The 20,668-nt window shown below is 42.3% G+C and overlaps 2 protein-coding genes across 3 annotated transcripts in view; both read right to left on the reverse strand.

Moving 5' to 3' along the window:
* LOC311148305 (N-fatty-acyl-amino acid synthase/hydrolase PM20D1.2-like) overlaps positions 1–12,230 on the reverse strand; it is a 44,160-nt gene extending 31,930 nt beyond the window's left edge. Inside the window, exons 1-2 of one of the 2 annotated variants that reach the window (XM_084185225.1) lie at positions 11,937–12,230; positions 11,726–11,812 (exon numbers count right to left, since the gene is read on the reverse strand). In XM_084185225.1, coding sequence (XP_084041351.1) covers positions 11,726–11,812; positions 11,937–12,156 — 307 coding nt within the window. In that variant the 5' untranslated portion in view covers positions 12,157–12,230. The remainder of the gene's footprint in view (positions 1–11,725; positions 11,813–11,936) is intronic. The other variant, XM_084185226.1, reaches the window with a different exon arrangement.
* Positions 12,231–12,312: 82 nt separating this feature from the next.
* The window catches only part of LOC311148110 (lamina-associated polypeptide 2, isoforms beta/delta/epsilon/gamma-like), a gene marked incomplete at its 5' end in the record, with an annotated part of 22,011 nt that continues 13,655 nt past the window's right edge, over positions 12,313–20,668 (reverse strand). Inside the window, 7 exons of the mRNA XM_084185015.1 lie at positions 12,313–13,285; positions 13,609–13,673; positions 14,168–14,257; positions 14,428–14,567; positions 14,664–14,763; positions 15,959–16,033; positions 16,320–16,384. Coding sequence (XP_084041141.1) covers positions 13,006–13,285; positions 13,609–13,673; positions 14,168–14,257; positions 14,428–14,567; positions 14,664–14,763; positions 15,959–16,033; positions 16,320–16,384 — 815 coding nt within the window. The 3' untranslated portion in view covers positions 12,313–13,005. The remainder of the gene's footprint in view (positions 13,286–13,608; positions 13,674–14,167; positions 14,258–14,427; positions 14,568–14,663; positions 14,764–15,958; positions 16,034–16,319; positions 16,385–20,668) is intronic.

The raw sequence follows: 20,668 nt of genomic DNA on the forward strand, positions 1-20,668 counted from the left end.
CACCCCAGTATCTCTATTTGCACATAATCTCTTGCACATCTAGCATTCCAGTGTTAATACTAATTGTAATTATTTTGCACTATAGCCTATTTATTGCCTTACCTCCATAACTTGCTACATTTGCACACACTGTATATATATTTTCTGTTGTATTTTTTGACTTTGTTTTTTTACCCCATATGTAACTCTGTGTTGTTGTTTTTAATCGCACTGCTTTGCTTTATCTTGGCCAGGTCGCAGTTGTAAATGAGAACTTGTTCTCAACTGGCTTACCTGGTTAAATAAAGGTAAAAAAATAAAATTAAAATTAAAATAATGGTGAAAATGTGAAACTCATGCACTGCGTATGTATGCCAGTTAGGCTCTACACCCATTGTAAATAGGATTAATGTGCTTCTTTTTAAGAAGTTATTTAGCCACTTTAGTTGTGATAGAAACCTTATCAAAACATAGGCCTATGGGCTAGGCTACAATGATTTGAAAAAGTTGCACAAAAAAAAGCCATGTGATGTGTTTATTTTTTTTTAAGGATATGTATGTATGTGTATATATATATATATATATATATATATATATATATAGTGGGGGAAAAAAGAATTTAGTCAGCCACCAATTGTGCAAGTTCTACCACTTAAAAAGATGAGAGAGGCCTGTAATTTTCATCATAGGTACACGTCAACTATGACAGACAAAATGAGAAAAAGAAAATCCAGAAAATCACATTGTAGGATTTTTAATGAATTTATTTGCAAATTATGGTGGAAAATAAGTATTTGGTCAATAACAAAAGTTTCTCAATACTTTGTTATATACCCTTTGTTGGCAATGACACAGGTCAAACGTTTTCTGTAAGTCTTCACAAGGTTTTCACACACTGTTGCTGGTATTTTGGCCCATTCCTCCATGCAGATCTCCTCTAGAGCAGTGATGTTTTGGGGCTGTCGCTGGGCAACACGGACTTTCAACTCCCTCCAAAGATTTTCTATGGGGTTGAGATCTGGAGACTGGCTAGGCCACTCCAGGACCTTGAAATGCTTCTTACGAAGCCACTCCTTCGTTGCCCGGGCGGTGTGTTTGGGATCATTGTCATGCTGAAAGACCCAGCCACGTTTCATCTTCAATGCCCTTGCTGATGGAAGGAGGTTTTCACTCAAAATCTCACGATACATGGCCCCATTCATTCTTTCCTTTACACGGATCAGTCGTCCTGGTCCCTTTGCAGAAAAACAGCCCCAAAGCATGATGTTTCCACCCCCATGCTTCACAGTAGGTATGGTGTTCTTTGGATGCAACTCAGCATTCTTTGTCCTCCAAACACGACGAGTTGAGTTTTTACCAAAAAGTTATATTTTGGTTTCATCTGACCATATGATATTCTCCCAATCCTCTTCTGGATCATCCAAATGCACTCTAGCAAACTTCAGACGGGCCTGGACATGTACTGGCTTAAGCAGGGGGACACGTATGGCACTGCAGGATTTGAGTCCCTGGCGGCGTAGTGTGTTACTGATGGTAGGCTTTGTTACTTTGGTCCCAGCTCTCTGCAGGTCATTCACTAGGTCCCCCCGTGTGGTTCTTGGATTTTTGCTCACCGTTCTTGTGATCATTTTGACCCCACGGGGTGAGATCTTGCGTGGAGCCCCAGATCGAGGGAGATTATCAGTGGTCTTGTATGTCTTCCATTTCCTGATAATTGCTCCCACAGTTGATTTCTTCAAAACAAGCTGCTTACCTATTGCAGATTCAGTCTTCCCAGCCTGGTGCAGGTCTACAATTTTGTTTCTGGTGTCCTTTGACAGCTCTTTGGTCTTGGCCATAGTGGAGTTTGGAGTGTGACTGTTTGAGGTTGTGGACAGGTGTATTTTATACTGATAACAAGTTCAATCAGGTGCCATTAATACAGGTAACGAGTGGAGGACAGAGGAGCCTCTTAAAGAAGAAGTTACAGGTCTGTGAGAGCCAGAAATCTTGCTTGTTTGTAGGTGACCAAATACTTATTTTCCACCATAATTTGCAAATAAATTCATTAAAAATCCTACAATGTGATTTTCTGGAATTACAGGCCTCTCTCATCTTTTTAAGTGGGAGAACTTGCACAATTGGTGCCTGACTAAATACTTTTTTCCCCCACAGTATATACATATACAGTGCCTTGCAAAAGTATTCATCCCCCTTGGCGTTTTTCCTATTTTGTTGCATTTCAACGGATTTTTATTTGGATTTCATGTAATGGACATACACAAAATAGTCCAAATTGGTGAAGTGAAATGAAATGAAAAAAATAACTTGCTTCAAAAAATTCCAAAAAATAAATAACGGAAAAGTGGTGCGTGCCTATGTATTCACCCCCTTTGCAATGAAGCCTCTAAATAAGATTTGGTGAAACCAATTACCTTCAGAAGTCACATAATTAGTTAAATAAAGTCCACCTGTGTGCAATCAGATCACATGATCTGTCACATGATCTCAGTATATATACACCTGTTCTGAAAGGCCCCCAACACCACTAAGCAAGCGGCACCATGAAGACCAAGGAGCTCTCCAAACAGGTCAGGGACAAAGTTGTGGAGAAGTACAGATCAGCGTTGGGTTATAAAAAAAATATCAGAAACTTGAACATCCCACAGAGCACCATTAAATCCATTATTAAAAATGGAAAGAATATGGCACCACAACAAACCTGCCAAGAGAGGGCCGCCCACCAAAACTCACGGACCAGGCAAGGAGGGCATTAATCAGAGGCAACAAAAATACCAAAGATAACCCTGAAGGAGCTGCAAAGCGGCGATTGGAGTATCTGTCCATAGGACCACTTTAAGCCATACACGCCACAGAGCTGGGCTTTACGGAAGAATAGCAAGAAAAAAAGCCATTGCTTAAAGAAAAAAATAAGCAAACACGTTTGGTGTTCGCCAAAAGGCATGTGGGAGACTCCCCAAACATATGGAAGAAGGTACTCTGGTCAGATTAGACTAAAATTGAGCTTTTTGGCCATCAAGGAAAACGCTATGTCTGGCGCAAACCCAACACCTCTCATCACCCCGAGAACACCATCGTGGTGGCAGCATCATGCTGTGGGGATTTTTTTTCCATCGGCAGGGACTGGGAAACTGGTCAGAATTGAAGAAATGATGGATGGCGCTAAATACAGGGAAATTCTTGAGGGAAACCTGTTTTAGTCTTCCAGAGATTTGAGACTGGGACGGAGGTTCACCTTCCAGCAGGACAATGACCCTAAGCATACTGCTAAAGCAACACTTGAGTGGTTTAAGGGGAAACATTTAAATGTATTGGAATGGCCTAGTCAAATCCCAGACCTCAATCCAATTGAGAATCTGTGGTATGTCCTAAAGATTGCTGTACACCAGTGGAACCCATCCAACTTGAAGGAGCTGGAGCAGTTTTGCTTTGAAGAATGGGCAAAAATCCCAGTGGCTAGATGTGCCAAGCTTATAGAGACATACGCCAAGAGACTTGCAGCTGTAATTGCTGCAAAAGGTGACTTTGTGGGGGTGAATAGTTATGCATGCTCAAGTTCTGTTTTTTGTGTGTTTTTTTTCTTGTTTGTTTCACAATAAAAAATTATTTTGAATCTTCAAAGTGGTAGGCATGTTGTGTAAATCAAATGATACAAACCCCCCAAAAAATATATTTTAATTCCAGGTTGTAAGGCAACAAAATAGGAAAAATGCCAAGGGGGGTGAATACTTTCACACATACACTACCAGTCAAAAGTTTGGACACACCTACTCATTCAAGGGTTTTTCCTTTATTTTTACATTGTAGAATAATAGTGAAGACATCAATACTATTAAATAACACATATGGAATCATGTTGTAACCAAAAAAGTTTTAAACAAATCAAAATATATTTTATACAGTGGGGAGAACAAGTATTTGATACACTGCCGATTTTGCAGGTTTTCCTACTTACAAAGCATGTAGAGGTCTGTAATTTTTATCATAGGTACACTTCAACTGTGAGAGACGGAATCTAAAACAAAAATCCAGAAAATCACATTGTATGATTTTTAAGTAATTAATTTGCATTTTATTGCATGACATTTTTTTTTATTTATTTCACCTTTATTTAACCAGGTAAACCAGTTGAGAACAAGTTCTCATTTACAACTGCGACCTGGCCAAGATAAAAGCAAAGCAGTGCGATAAAAACAACAACACAGAGTTACATATGGGGTAAAACAAAACAAAGTCAAAAATACAACAGAAATACATATATATACAGTGTGTGCAAATGTAGCAAGTTATGGAGGTAAGGCAATAAATAGGCTATAGTGCAAAATAATTACAATTAGTATTAACACTGGAATGATAGATGTGCAGGAGATGATGTGCAAATAGAGATACTGGGGTACAAATGAGCAAAATAAATAACAATATAGGGATGAGGTAGTTGGGCGGGCTAATTTCAGATGGGCTGTGTACAGGTGCAGTGATCGGTAAGGTGCTCTGACAACTGATGCTTAAAGTTAGTGAGGGAGATAAGTGTCTCCAGCTTCAGAGATTTTTGCATTTCGTTCCAGTCATTGGCAGCAGAGAACTGGAAGGAATTGCGGCCAAAGGAGGTGTTGGCTTTGGGGATGACCAGTGAGATATACCTGCTGGAGCGCAGACTACGGGTGGGTGTTGCTATGGTGACCAATGAGCTAAGATAAGGCGGGGATTTGCCTAGCAGTGATTTATAGATGGCCTGGAGCCAGTGGGTTTGGCGACGAATATGTAGTGAGGACCAGCCAACAAGAGCGTACAGGTCACAGTGGTGGGTATTATATGGGGCTTTGGAGACAAAACGGATGGCACTGTGATAGACTACATCCAGTTTGCTGAGTAGAGTGTTGGAGGCAATTTTGTAAATGACATCACCGAAGTCAAGGATCGGTAGGATAGTCAGTTTTACGAGGGCATGTTTGGCAGCATGAGTGAAGGAGGCTTTGTTGCGAAATAGGAAACCGATTCTAGATTTAACTTTGGATTGGAGATTCTTAATGTGAGTCTGGAAGGAGAGTTTACAGTCTAACCAGACACCTAGATATTTGTAGTTGTCCACATACTCTAGGTCAGACCCGTCGAGAGTAGTGATTCTAGTCGGGTGGGCGGGTGCAAGCAGCGTTCTGTTGAAGAGCATGCATTTAGTTTTACTAGTGTTTAAGAGCAGTTGGAGGCTACTGAAGGAGTGTTGTATGGCATTGAAGCTCGTTTGGAGGTTTGTTAACACAGTGTCCAATGAAGGGCCAGATGTATACACAATGGTGTCGTCTGCGTAGAGGTGGATCTGAGAGTCACCAGCAGCAAGAGCGACGTCATTGATATACACAGAGAAAAGAGTCGGCCCAAGAATTGAACCCTGTGGCACCCCCATAGAGACTGCCATAGGTCCAGACAACAGGCCCTCCGATTTGACACATTGAACTCTATCTGAGAAGTAGTTGGTGAACCAGGCGAGGCAGTCATTTGAGAAACCAAGGCTATTTAGTCTGCCAATAAGAATGCGGTGGTTGACAGAGTCGAAAGCCTTGGCCAGGTCAATGAAAACGGCTGCACAGTACTGTCTATTATCGATCGCGGTTATAATATCGTTTAGGACCTTGAGCGTGGCTGAAGTGCACCCATGACCAGCTCGGAAACCGGATTGCATAGCGGAGAAGGTACGGTGGGATTCGAAATGGTCGGTGATCTGTTTGTTGACTTGGCTTTCAAAAACTTTTGAAAGGCAGGGCAGGATGGATATGGGTCTGTAACAGTTTGGATCTAGAGTGTCACCCCCTTTGAAGAGGGGGATGACCGCGGCAGCTTTCCAATCTCTGGGGATCTCAGACGTTACAAAAGAGAGGTTGAACAGGCTAGTAATAGGGGTTGCGACAATTTCGGCGGCTAGTTTTAGAAAGAAAGGGTCCAGATTGTTTAGCCCAGATGATTTGTAGGGGTCCAGATTTTGCAGCTCTTTCAGAACATCAGCTGTCTGGATTTGTGTGAAGGAGAAGCGGGGGGGGCATGGGCAAGTTGCAGCGGAGGGTGCAGAGCTGGTGGCCGGGGTAGTGGTAGCCAGGTGGAAAGCATGGCCAGCCGTAGCAAAATGCTTGTTGAAATTCTCGATTATTGTAGATTTATCGGTGGTGATAGTGTTTCCTAGCCTCAGTGCAGTGGGCAGCTGGGGGGAAGTGCTCTTATTTTCCATGGACTTTACAGTGTCCCAAAACTTTTTGGAGTTAGTGCTACAGGATGCAAATTTCTGTTTGAAAAAGTTAGCCTTTGCTTTCCTAACTGCTTGTGTATATTGGTTCCTAACTTCCCTGAAAAGTTGCATATCGCGGGGGCTATTTGATGCTAATGCAGTACGCCACAGGATGTTTTTGTGCTGGTCAAGGGCAGTCAAGTCTGAGGAGAACCAGGGGCTATATCTGTTCTTAGTTCTGTATTTTTTGAATGGGGCATGTTTATTTAAGATTGAGAGGAAATTACTTTTAAAGAACAACCAGGCATCCTCTACTGACGGAATGAGATCTATATCCATCCAGGATACCTGGGCCAGGTCAATTAGGAAGGCCTGCTCGCTGAAGTGTTTTTGGGAGCGTTTGACAGTGATGAGGGGTGGTCGTTTGACCGCGGACCCGTTACGGACGCAGGCAATAAGGCAGTGATCGCTGAGATCCTGGTTGAAGACAGCGGAGGTGTATTTAGAGGGTAAGTTAGTCAGGATGATATCTATGAGGGTACCCATGTTTACGGATTTAGGGTTGTACCTGGTAGGTTCGTTGATAATTTGTGTGAGATTGAGGGCATCTATTTTAGATTGTAGGATGGCCGGGGTGTTAAGCATATCCCAATTTAGGTCACCAAGCAGTACGAACTCTGAGGATAGATGGGGGGCAATCAATTCACATATGGTGTCCAGGGCACAGCTGGGGGCTGAGGGGGGTCTGTAGCAAGCGGCAACAGTGAGAGATTTATTTCTGGAAAGGTGGATTTTTAGAAGTAGAAGCTCAAACTGTTTGGGCACAGACCTGGATAGTATGACATAAATATTTGATACATCAGAAAAGCAGAACTTAATATTTGGTACAGAAACCTTTGTTTGCAATTACAGAGATCATACGTTTCCTGTAGGTCTTGACCAGGTTTGCACACACTGCAGCAGGGATTTTGGCCCACTCCTCCATACAGACCTTCTCCAGATCCTTCAGGTTTCGGGGCTGTTGCTGGGCAATACGGACTTTCAGCTCCCTCCAAAGATTTTCTATTGGGTTCAGGTCTGGAGACTGGCTAGGCCACTCCAGGACCTTGAGATGCTTCTTACGGAGCCACTCCTTAGTTGCCCTGGCTGTGTGTTTCGGGTCGTTGTCATGCTGGAAGACCTAGCCACGACCCATCTTCAATGCTCTTACTGAGGGAAGATCTCGCAATACATGGCCCCATCCATCCTCCCCTCAATACGGTGCAGTCGTCCTGTCCCCTTTGCAGAAAAGCATCCCCAAAGAATGATGTTTCCACCTCCATGCTTCACGGTTGGGATGGTGTTCTTGGGGTTGTACTCATCCTTCTTCTTCCTCCAAACACAGCGAGTGGAGTTTAGACCAAAAAGCTCTATTTTTGTCTCATCAGACCACATGACCTTCTCCCATTCCTCCTCTGGATCATCCAGATGGTCATTGGCAAACTTTAGACGGGCCTGGACATGCGCTGGCTTGAGCAGGGGGACCTTGCGTGCGCTGCAGGATCTTAATCCATGACGGCGTAGTGTGTTACTAATGGTTTCCTTTGAGACTGTGGTCCCAGCTCTCTTCAGGTCATTGACCAGGTCTTGCCGTGTAGTTCTGGGCTGATCCCTCACCTTCCTTGCGCCAACAGTTGTTGCCTTCTCACCAAGCTGCTTGCCTATTGTCCTGTAGCCCATCCAGCCTTGTGCAGGTCTACAATTTTATCCCTGATGTCCTTACACAGCTCTCTGGTCTTGGCCATTGTGGAGAGGTTGGAGTCTGTTTGATTGAGTGTGTGGACAGGTGTCTTTTATACAGGTAACGAGTTCAAACAGGTGCAGTTAATACAGGTAATGAGTGGAGAACAGGAGGGCTTCTTAAAGAAAAACTAACAGGTCTGTGAGAGCCGGAATACTTACTGGTTGGTAGGTGATCAAATACTTATGTCATGCAATAAAATGCAAATTAATTACTTAAAAATCATACAATGTGATTTTCTGGATTTTTGTTTTAGATTCCGTCTCTCACAGTTGAAGTGTACATATGATAAAAAATTACAGACCTCTACATGCTTTGTAAGTAGGAAAACCTCAAAAATCGGCAGTGTATCAAATATTTGTTCTCCCCACTGTATGTGTGATTCTTCAAATAGCCACCCTTTGCCTTGATGACAGCTTTGCACACTCTTGGCATTCTCTCAACCAGCTTCATGAGGTAGTCACCTGGAATGCATTTCAATTAACAGGTGTGCCTTCTTAAAAGTTAATTTATGGAATTTAATGCGTTTGAGCCAATCCGTTGTGTTGTGACAAGGTAGGGGGGGTATACAGAAGATAACCCTATTTGGTAAAAGACTAAGTCCATATTATGGCAAGAACAGCTCAAATAAACAAAGAGAAACGACAGCCCATCATTATTTTAAGACATGAAGGTCAGTCAATATGGAACATTTCAGGAATCTTGAACGTTTCAAGTGCAGTCGCAAAAACCATCAAGCGCTATGATGAAACTGGCTCTCATGAGGACCGCCATAGGTATGGAAGACCCAGAGTTACCTCTGCTGTAGAGGATAAGTTCATTAGAGTTACCAGTCTCAGAAATTGCAGCCCAAATAAATGCATCAGAGTTCAAGTCACAGGCACATCTCAACATCAACTGTTCAGAGGAGACTGTGTGAATCAGGCCTTTATGATCGAATTGCTGCAAAGAAACCACTAGTAAAGGACACCAATAAGAAGAAGAGACCTGCTTGGGCCAAGAAACACGAGCAATGGACATTAGACCGGTGGAAATCTGTCCTTTGGTCTGGAGTCCAAATTGGAGATTTTTGGTTCCAACCACTGTGTCTTTGTGAGACGCGGTGTGGGTGAGCGGATGATCTCTGCATGTGTAGTTCCCATCGTAAAGCATGGAGGAGGAGATGTTATGGTGTGGGGGTGCTATGCTGGTGACACTGTCTGTGATTTATTTAGAATTCAAGGCACACTTAACCAGCATGGCTACCACAGCATTCTGCAGCGACGCGCCATCCCACCTGGGTAAGGGCTATTTGACCAAGAAGGAGAGTGATGGAGTGCTGCATCAGATGACCTGGCCTCCACAATCCCCCGACCTCAACGAAATTAAGATGGTTTGGGATGAGTCGGACGGCAGAGTGAAGGAAAAGCAGCCAACAAGTGCTCAGCACATGTGGGACCTCTTTCAAGACTGTTGGAAAAGCATTCCAGGTGAAGCTGGTTGAGAGAATGCCAAGAGTGTGTAAAGCTGTTATCAAGGCAAATCATGGCTATTTTAAGAATCTCAAATATAAAATATATTTTGATTTTTTTAACACTTTTTTGGTTACTACATGATTCCATGTGTGTTATTTCAAAGTTTTGATGTCTTCACTATTATTCTACAATGTAGAAAATTTTAAAAATAAAGAAAACCCTTGAATGAGTAGGTGTGTCCAAACTTTTCACTGGTACTGTATATGTGTGAAATGATTTTTGATTTAGAATGGACCATTATCATGCACCTGTCTCGAAACAGGGGAAGTGGAAGAAATACATGTCATCGATGCATTTAAATAGCGAATGGAGGACGCTTTTCCCGTGGTTCATTATCATGCCAGCCAGGTAGGTTATACTTCTGTTGTAAGGAGAAGCAATGTGCTTAATATTAGTAAAGTTGATTAATATATATAGTAAGCCTATAGAAAGCTGGATGGGATCCTCCTCTTTTTAATAGTCATCACTCTGTTTTCTCACGCAACTGCATAGCCTATAGAAATGTTGCGCAACATGAGCTCTCATGAAGTGTTTGATTATATTTTCGAAAACATTTGCATTGATGTCAGAGTGATTAGAGGGACAATAGAGTGCTGAGTACCAGGCAGTTAGCAAGTTTGGTAGGCTAGTAATGACCATCAGCAGCATCAAATCTTGGAGAAGCCTAATTACTAAACGGTCACGTGGAATTTGACTGCCGTCATGACTCGTGACCGCCGGTGTGGCGGTAATATGGTCACCGTAACTGCCCTAGTCCTCATACACATTTCTGTCGTGCTGCTGCTCCAGATTCAACTGTTCTGCCTGCGGCTATGGAACCCTGACCTGTTCACCGGACGTTTTACCTTGTCCCAGACGTGCTGTTTTCGACACTCTCTCTCCATCCCTCTACCACACATGCTGTCTCAACCTCTGAATGCTTGGCTATGAAAAGCCAACTGACATTTACTCCTGAGGTGTTGACCTGTTGCACCCTCTACAACCACTGTGATTATTATTTGACCCTGCTGGTCATCTATGAATGTTTGAACATCTTGAAGAACAATCTGGCCTTAATGGCCATGTACTCTTATAATCTCCACCCGGCACAGCCAGAAGAGGACTGGCCACCCCTCAGAGCCTGGTTCCTCTCTAGGTTTCTTCCTAAGTTCCTGCCTTTCTATGGAGTTTTTCCTAGCCACCATGCTTCTACAGCTGCATTGCTTTCTGTTTGGGGTTTTAGGCTGGGTTTCTCTATAAGCACTTACGTCTGCTGATGTAAAAAGGGCTTCATAAATACATTTGATTGATTTATAATGTTAGCTAAATGTAGTAATGAATAAATAAGCTACATTTCTTTAAATTGACAATTCTGTGAACTGTCTTGTGCAAGTTTTAAATGTACACAATACCTGTTAGCAAAGGTATCAGCTAGAGATTACATGTAGAAGCTTGCAGGGATTTGTAGTTTTGCATGATGTCTAAATTGATGGCAATTAGCATTTTTGAATCAGAGTAAATAGAGACTAATATATTGATAAACGTCACCTTGTCCGAGAGACATTTACATGGTTATCAAAACCTCACACCAAGGTAAGCCTACACAAAACACAGCCCTTATTTGAAGTGTTTCTAAAATCTCCTATGGGGAAAATGAATGGTGGAAAAACGATCGGAACCATTTCCCTGTATGACTACTAGGTTTTGTGGGTATTATGACACCTCCACTGTGGGACTATACTCAGAGATATGGTGAGGCTACCCCTTACTTATCTGAAATTACATACTGATCATGAAAAACATGCAGTTACTTACTGTATATAACAGATGATAGCGCTAAATGTGCGCAATTGTTTTACATGGAATAATCATACATTTTTTGTTCTGACTATGCTCTTCAAGAGGTGATGATATTACAACCAAATAGTTAACATTTATTTAAAATTTCCTTGAAAACGGCACGCAGTTGTCAGTGCTTTTAGCGGAGTTGAGTGACTCCTCGCCCCCAGCAGCCAAATCGAATGCTCTGCATCTTATTGTGACGTTTTATTGAAAACGACCAGTGGCATGAATTCATTCCCTTTGGACGGTAAATTGAAACGACTCATTATCGCCATCTGCCGACCTTGTGCTCAGTGGGCTAACCGGCCTTGTGCTCAGTAAAATATGTTTCCTACAGTAACCGGTTATAATATAACCGCCTATGCATCATGTACCTGCTCCTAAACCAAGTATAACAGTAGCTATCCGGTAGCTTACCTTTCCTCAGGAGGCCGTCGAACTCGCGCAATGCGGTGGTGTTGAGCTGCGTCTCCGTGGTTGACACGGTGGGAATCCGGATTGCATCTGCGTACAAAAAAAGCAGGCGTCGTTGAGCAAATTTGGTGTGCACATTACAGCGATTATTCATTCACACAACATAGACTGTCAAATCTGCTCAGCTTGATGATCGAATTAGTCCGGATCTCACCTCTGAAATTCGCAAGGAGCTCCTCTCGCTGGTGCTGGTTTATGTCAGACGCAATATTGTTCGTCTTCTCCCAGTGTGCAAGTTGAAGTCCTGCATTCACATCAAACGTTAGTGTCCTTACAGTGGCTGCAACGAAAAAGGCTAATATAACGAATAACAAGCTAAACGACACAATTTTCACAAACTTGAGAATGTTCAATTTTGCACTGCGTTCAGTCATTTTTTTTTTTTTTTGACCGGGCACAGCGTGTTGTTGTGAAGAGTGCAAGCTGTTCGTGACGTTTCCTGCTGATTTGATCTATGAATGATCGTTTGAGCGCCACCTTTCGGCTGGAAATAGGTCACCAGATAGTCATGTACAACTAAATATGCACCTTCATGCACTTCCAATAACATTTTGCCATGTAGCACTTGTTATTTTATTAGACAAAACATGTCAAATGCTCTTTATTCAAAATAACTGACGACAAAATAAGCAACTCTTAAAATCAACAAACAAAAGAAACAACTTGCATGTTTCAGATGACATTGAAATCCCTGACATTTTGTCTTGACCACATCTTTGGTGCGCTCCACCACATAAGGCTCGACTTGTCTTTGATAAAAAGGCCACAAACAAAACAAACGGTGTAACTCAAACTGTAACTCCATGAATTTGTCATTGAGACATACTTTTATTAAATACAAAAACTCCATTAAATTACACACATTTCATAAATGTTTTTTTTTTTTTTTTTTTTTTTTTTTTATGTAGGCCTAGTCACTTGTTTTCTGCACTTGTACTGATCCTGTATGCATTTGAACAGCACAGTAGGTTTCACCGTAAAATGTTCCAACCAACAGGATGGTACTGGCTCCCTGGCTTGCTTAAAGGTGTGACATCATCCAGTCCAAAGGAGAATGACACCAGAGCCATATATAGAGATTTTTTTTTTTTTATAGATACTGTATAAGGCTCTGAATGATGGTAACCAAATGATGTTCCTCACAATAACTGTAAACCAATGTGTGGAGTATTGAGGAGGAGCAGGGGAATTATGCCTCCCTAGAGAGCAAGCAGAGGAATATCCTAGGGTTCAGCCTGAAGGGACAGCCCCTCAGTCTCCGTCCCCATGCTGAGGTTGTCCTGCAAAGCCACAAAGGGATTGTCCAAGCTGTCCTCCATGGCAGCATAGATGAGGTAGAGGAGGCAGGCCACGATGAAGAAGACCAGGATCTGGACCCACAGAGGAACCAGGCGACGCTCCACTGCCCGTCTCTGTAGGGTCATGGGACTAGCAGGGAGGTCTGGGTATTTAAACTGGACCGGTCGCCCCGCTGCACCCTTGATAGGCCTCCGACGGGTGGCACTGGAATAAAGGGGGGAATTAGCAACATCGTAGTAGCCAAATAATATTAGTATATGGAATCTAAGTAGACTGAGATAGGATGTAAACCAGAATTCTCCAACCCTGGTCCTAAAGAGCTGCTGGGGCTGATGAGTTTTGTTTTAGTACTGCATATGAAGAAACCAATGGATTGCAGAATAACCCAGACAGGGTACCTTTCGATTAAAATACTGGTAGCAACTCAGACTACTTAACCAGGTTTGGACAAAGCCTGATGTGAACTCAGGCTTCCCCTAATTTCTAGTCTACTGTATGGTGTATTTTTTATGGGAGACTGGACTTACGCAATGCCAGTGGGCGTGGGTTCTGTCTCTGGGAACATCTCCATCAGGACATCCGTGACCGGCTCCTAAAGACCATACAAACAGAGGCACATATCAGAGACTGACACACACCAAAACAGATGAGAGGAAAAAGAAGTGTCCACACCACCAGTGTCTATCCTCACCACCTTAAAACAGGTCAGGTGGAATGGCAAAAATAGATAATAAAAAGTTAGGGGAAACAGGAAAGTCAGATAAAGACATTGTGGTTATTGTGCAAGACCATACGTTTAAAGTCCTCAAGAGAAAGTATAGTCAACCAAGACAAGGCAACCAATGTATCAACCTTTTCTTAGTAAACATTCATTTAGGTATGAATGAGCACTAATTAAACCACTGGCTTGGTTATATACACATGAAGAACCACCTAATTAAACTCAAATACTGACAGTCAATTTATAAATGGAGTAATAGAGTGAGCCCTGTAGATCTGCACGTAGACACAAAAGCGCAAGTATATGAACTGTTGAAAGAAAATAAAGAATCTAAAATACTTAGGTAAACAAGCTAATGTAATTGCCTTGATTTGCCGTTTGAAAAGGGATGTTTTAGGGGTGATGCATAGGGATCTGTTAGTCATCGTATACTTGTCCACCGTCACCGCTTCCTGCTAAAATAGAAAAAAAAAATGCTAATTAAATGTCACATCCTCAACTCCCTCTCAGCCCTGTACACCCACACAGTTTACCACAGCCCAGTGAATCACAGAAACCCTATAACCACCAACTACACCAGCCTGTCACTGATAAGATTATTGAACTGTTTGAGAGTACTACGGACCCAGTGGAGCCTTGGCCAAGGTCCTTGATTACTACTCCCGTTGTACCCTCTCTTGGTTTCTGATCTACTACTGGAGAGAGGGCTCCGACTCTCAAACTGTAGTTCCAGAGGAAAAGGTAAATACAGCATATCACTCACTCAGTCATCACTCCAGTGGAGATTAAGGCTAGAATGGCATATTTTATGTAGCAACTATGATCATTAAGACTAGATCCCAAAACCAGTTCAAAACAAACTTCCCTCCTCCACCATCTGAGTAATGCTGAAGCTCTGAGAGGACGAATAGGAGGAGTCAGCAACACGACTGCCTCTCGGAGACACAGACTGTGGTGGCACCTGCAGGGGTTAGGACAGAACTTCAACAGCTTGCTTGATCTCTTAGATACTCTCCATAAGTGAAAGAAACCCACCAAAATCCTTGCACCAGCTTTGGAGTGAGAGAAGAGTGCCCAGACTCATGCATACTGAGCACATTTTATTCTGAGCAAAAATATAAAACGCAACATGTAAAGTGTTGGTCCCATGTTTCATGAGCTGAAATAAAAGATCCCAGAAATGTTCTATTTGCACAAAAAGCTTTTCTCTCAAATTTTGTGCACAAATCTGTCACACAACGCCACAGTTGTCTCAAGTTGAGGGAGCGTACAATTGGCATGCTGACTGCAGGAATGTCCACCAAAGCTATTGCCAGATAATTTAATGTTCATTTCTCTACCATAAGCCGCCTCCAAAGTCGTTTTAGAGAATTTTGGCAGTACGTCCAACCGGCCTCACAACCGCAGACCACGTGTAACCACACCAGCCCAGGACCTCTACTTCCGGCTTCTTCACCAGGTGTATTTCTGTCTTTAATAAAGCCCTTTTGTGGGGAAAAACTCATTCTGATTGGCTGGGCCTGGCTCCCCAGTGGGTGGGCCTATGCCCTCCCAGGCCCACCGATGGCTGCGCCCCTGCCCAGTCATGTGAAATCCATAGATTAGGGCCTAATTAATTTATTTAAATTGACTGATTTCCTTATATGAACTGTAACTCAGTAAAATCGTTGAAATTGTTGCATGTTGCGTTTATATATTTTTTCAGTATATACTAAATGAATTGCTAGCAGAAGAGGAGCGATCCCATGCCCATTGAAGAGGAATGGCTGGAAAAAGTAAGTTGTTATGAAAGTGTTACAGTGGGTGAAAGTTAAGTGAGTGTAGTGGTATATCCCTAAACCTGTGGGCAGTCCTAGTACAGAGGATGTTCTGCTCAGCACATGCCCAGGGGTAACAGGCGAGGGGGGAAGCTGCTGCCCCCACTCTGCTGTGGGGGACGACTCATCCACATTCCCATGATTCCCTGCATTCCTCCTGGGATTGAATTAAAAGCGGCCCGGATCTCTCTGAACTCGCTGCCAGGGTGGCACCATTATCATCCCATTACACAAAAGCATCACACTCATGAAATAATTCAATCACCCATTTTAAAATGTTGAATTTGTGAATAAATAATACATAATGGTGCTGGTGGTCTAAGGAATAGGCAGATTTACCATTCTGGACAAAGGCATAAAACACTGATGATATTGATATTCAGCTGGGGTTTTTTTCCAAGAGTGCCGTACCATCTATTAAAAGTAAGGAATAATTTAGCTGAGAACCAGTCCTAAAATATAACGTATCTTTACATTGAGAGAGAGAGTTTGCATTATTAGATTGATGTCCAGAGATACCAACTACTGCCACAAGATGGCACTGCAGGCAATGTTTTCTCCTTTCATTTCTTGAGGAACATGAAATACTGTAGCTGCATAGGTAATTCACTATTCTTAAAGAATGGAATGAGAGGCTGAATATAGCTACTGATCTTTGCTTTGATCAGGGGTCTGAAAACCAGAGTATGAATGCACTCACCCCTATGTCAACATGCAGGTTTTCCTCCACTAATGAAACAGTCTCTGGTCTTCCTTGTTGTGAACCTGCTGAATTAGAGGCAGAAACCCATTAGATTAGATTGATTTCTGGTATATCAGCACAGTATGAGGGCAATTTATTATTATTATTATTAATTATTATTATTATTATTATTATTATTATTATTATTATTATTATTATTATTATTATATAATAAATACAGTTGAAGTCGGAAGTTTATATACCAGGTCTTGGCCAGGTCGCAGTTGTAAATGAGAACTTGTTCTCAACTGGCTTACCTGATTAAATAAAGGTGAAAAAAAATAATAATAAAAAATAATAATACACCTTAGCCAAATACATTTAAACTCAGTTTTTCACAATTCCTGAGATTTAATCCTAGTAAAAATTCCTTGTATTAGGTCAGTTAGGATCACCACTTTATTTTAAGAATGTGAAATGTCAGAATAATAGTAGAGAGAATGATTTATTTCAGCTTTTATTTCTTTCATCACATTCCCAGTGGGTCAGAAGTTTACATACACTCAATTAGTATTTGGTAGCATTGCCTTTAAATTGTTTAACTTGGGTCAAACGTTTTGGGTAGCCTTCCACAAGCTTCCCACAATAAGTTGGGTGAATTTGGGCCCATTTCTCCTGACAGAGCTGCTGTAACTGAGTCAGGTTTGTAGGCCTCCTTGCTCACACACGCTTTTTCAGTTCTGCCCACACATTTTCTATAGGATTGAGGACATTTCTCCAAGACATTTCTCCAAAAAGTACGATCTTTGTCCCCATGTGCAGGTGCAAACCGTAATCTGGCTTTTTTATGGCGGTTTTGGAGCAGTGGCTTCTTCCTTGCTGAGCGGCCTTTCAGGTTATGTCGATATAGGACTCGTTTTACTGTGGATATAAATACTTTTGTACCTGTTTCCTCCAGCATCTTCACAAGGTCCTTTGCTGTTGTTCTGGGTTTGATTTGCACTTTTCGCACCAAAGTACGTTAATCTCTAGGAGACAGAACGCGTCTCCTTCCTGAGCGGTTTGACGGCTGCGTGGGCCCATGGTGTTTATACTTGCGTACTATTGTTTGTACAGATGAACGTGGTACCTTCAGGCGTTTGGAAATAGATCCCAAGGGTGAACCAGACTTGTGGAGGTCTACAATTTTTTTCTGAGGTCTTGGCTGATTTCTTTTGATTTTCCCATGATGTCAAGCAAAGAGGCAGAGTTTGAAGGTAGGCCTTGAAATACATCCACAAGTACACCTCCAATTGACTCAAATTATGTCAATTAGCCTATAAGAAGCTTCTAAAGCCATGACATTTTCTGGAATTTTCCAAGCTGTTTAAAGGCACCGTCAACTTAGTGTATGTAAACGTCTGACCCACTGGAATTGTGATACAGTGAATTATAAGTGAAATAATCTGTCTATAAACAATTGTAGGAAAAATTCCTTGTGTCATGCACAAAGTAGATGTCCTAACCGACTTGCCAAAACTATAGTTTGTTAACAAGAAATTTGTGGAGTGGTTGAAAAACGAGTTTTAATGACTTCAACCTAAGTGTATGTAAACTTCCGACTTAAACTGTATATATATATATATATATATATATATATATATATATATATATATATATATATATATATATATATATATATACACACACACAGTGGGGAGAACAAGTATTTGATACACTGCCGATTTTGCAGGTTTTCCTACTTACAAAGCATGTAGTGGTCTGTAATTTTTATCATAGGTACACTTCAACTGTGAGAGACGGAATCTAAAACAAAAATCCAGAAAATCACATTGTATGATTTTAAAGAAATTAATTTGCATTTTATTGCATGACATAAGTATTTGATCACCTACCAACCAGTAAGAATTCCGGCTCTCACAGACCTGTTAGTTTTTCTTTAAGAAGCCCTCCTGTTCTCCACTCATTACCTGTATTAACTGCACCTGTTTGAACTCGTTACCTGTATAAAAGACACCTGTCCACACACTCAATCAAACAGACTCCAACCTCTCCACAATGGCCAAGACCAGAGAGCTGTGTAAGGACATCAGGGATAAAATTGTAGACCTGCACAAGGCTGGGATGGGCTACAGGACAATAGGCAAGCAGCTTGGTGAGAAGGCAACAACTGTTGGCGCAATTATTAGAAAATGGAAGAAGTTCAAGATGACGGTCAATCACCCTCGGTCTGGGGCTCCATGCAAGATCTCACCTCGTGGGGCATCAATGATCATGAGGAAGGTGAGGGATCAGCCCAGAAATACACGGCAGGACCTGGTCAATGACCTGAAGAGAGCTGGGACCACAGTCTCAAAGAAAACCATTAGTAACACACTACGCCGTCATGGATTAAAATCCTGCAGCGCACACAAGGTCCCCCTGCTCAAGCCAGCCCATGTCCAGGCCCGTCTGAAGTTTGCCAATGACCATCTGGATGATCCAGAGGAGGAATGGGAGAAGGTCATGTGGTCTGATGAGACAAAAATAGAGCTTTTTGGTCTAAACTCCACTCGCCGTGTTTGGAGGAAGAAGAAGGATGAGTACAACCCCAAGAACACCATCCCAACCGTGAAGCATGGAGGTGGAAACATCATTCTTTGGGGATGCTTTTCTGCAAACGGGACAGGACGACTGCACCGTATTGAGGGGAGGATGGATGGGGCCATGTATCGCGAGATCTTGGCCAACAACCTCCTTCCCTCAGTAAGAGCATTGAAGATGGGTCGTGGCTGGGTCTTCCAGCATGACAACGACCCGAAACACACAGCCAGGGCAACTAAGGAGTGGCTCCGTAAGAAGCATCTCAAGGTCCTGGAGTGGCCTAGCCAGTCTCCAGACCTGAACCCAATAGAAAATCTTTGGAGGGAGCTGAAAGTCCGTATTGCCCAGCGACAGCCTCGAAACCTGAAGGATCTGGAGAAGGTCTGTATGGAGGAGTGGGCCAAAATCCCTTCTGCAGTGTGTGCAAACCTGGTCAAGACCTAAAGGAAACGTATGATCTCTGTAATTGCAAACAAAGGTTTCTGTACCAAATATTAAGTTCTGCTTTTCTGATGTATCAAATACTTATGTCATGCAATAAAATGCAAATTAATTACTTAAAAATCATACAATGTGATTTTCTGGATTTTTGTTTTAGATTCCGTCTCTCCCAGTTGAAGTGTACCTATGATAAACATTACAGACCTCTACATGCTTTGTGAGTAGGAAAACCTGCAAAATCAGCAGTGTATCAAATACTTGTTCTCCCCACTGTATGTACAGTGGGGAAAAAAAGTATTTAGTCAGCCACCAATTGTGCAAGTTCTCCCACTTAAAAAGATGAGAGAGGCCTGTAATTTCCATCATAGGTACACGTCAACTATGACAGACAAATTGAGAAAAAAAATTCCAGAAAATCACATTGTAGGATTTTTAATGAATTTATTTGCAAATTATGGTGGAAAATAAGTATTTGGTCACCTACAAACAAGCAAGATTTCTGGCTCTCACAGACCTGTAACTTCTTCTTTAAGAGTCTCCTCTGTCCTCCACTCATTACCTGTATTAATGGCACCTGTTTGAACTTGTTATCAGTATAAAAGACACCTGTCCACAACCTCAAACAGTCACACTCCAAACTCCACTATGGCCAAGACCAAAGAGCTGTCAAAGGACACCAGAAACAAAATTGTAGACCTGCACCAGGCTGGGAAGACTGAATCTGCAATAGGTAAGCAGCTTGGTTTGAAGAAATCAACTGTGGGAGCAATTATTAGGAAATGGAAGACATACAAGACCACTGATAATCTCCATCGATCTGGGGCTCAACGCAAGATCTCACCCCGTGGGGTCAAAATGATCACAAGAACGGTGAGCAAAAATCCCAGAACCACACGGGGGGACCTAGTGAATGACCTGCAGAGAGCTGGGACCAAAGTAACAAAGCCTACCATCAGTAACACACTACGCCGCCAGGGACTCAAATCCTGCAGTGCCAGACGTGTCCCCCTGCTTAAGCCAGTACATGTCCAGGCCCGTCTGAAGTTTGCTAGAGTGCATTTGGATGATCCAGAAGAGGATTGGGAGAATGTCATATGGTCAGATGAAACCAAAATATAAGTTTTTGGTAAAAACTCAACTCGTCGTGTTTGGAGGACAAAGAATGCTGAGTTGCAGCCAAAGAACACCATACCTAATGTGAAGCATGGGGGTGGAAACATCATGCTTTGGGGCTGTTTTTCTGCAAAGGGACCAGGACGACTGATCTTTGTAAAGGAAAGAATGAATGGGGCCATGTATCGTGAGATTTTGAGTGAAAACCTCCTTCCATCAGCAAGGGCATT

Source organism: Coregonus lavaretus, assembly GCF_964263955.1.
Source record: "Coregonus lavaretus genome assembly, chromosome: 20".
NCBI classification, from domain to species: Eukaryota; Metazoa; Chordata; class Actinopteri; order Salmoniformes; family Salmonidae; genus Coregonus; species Coregonus lavaretus.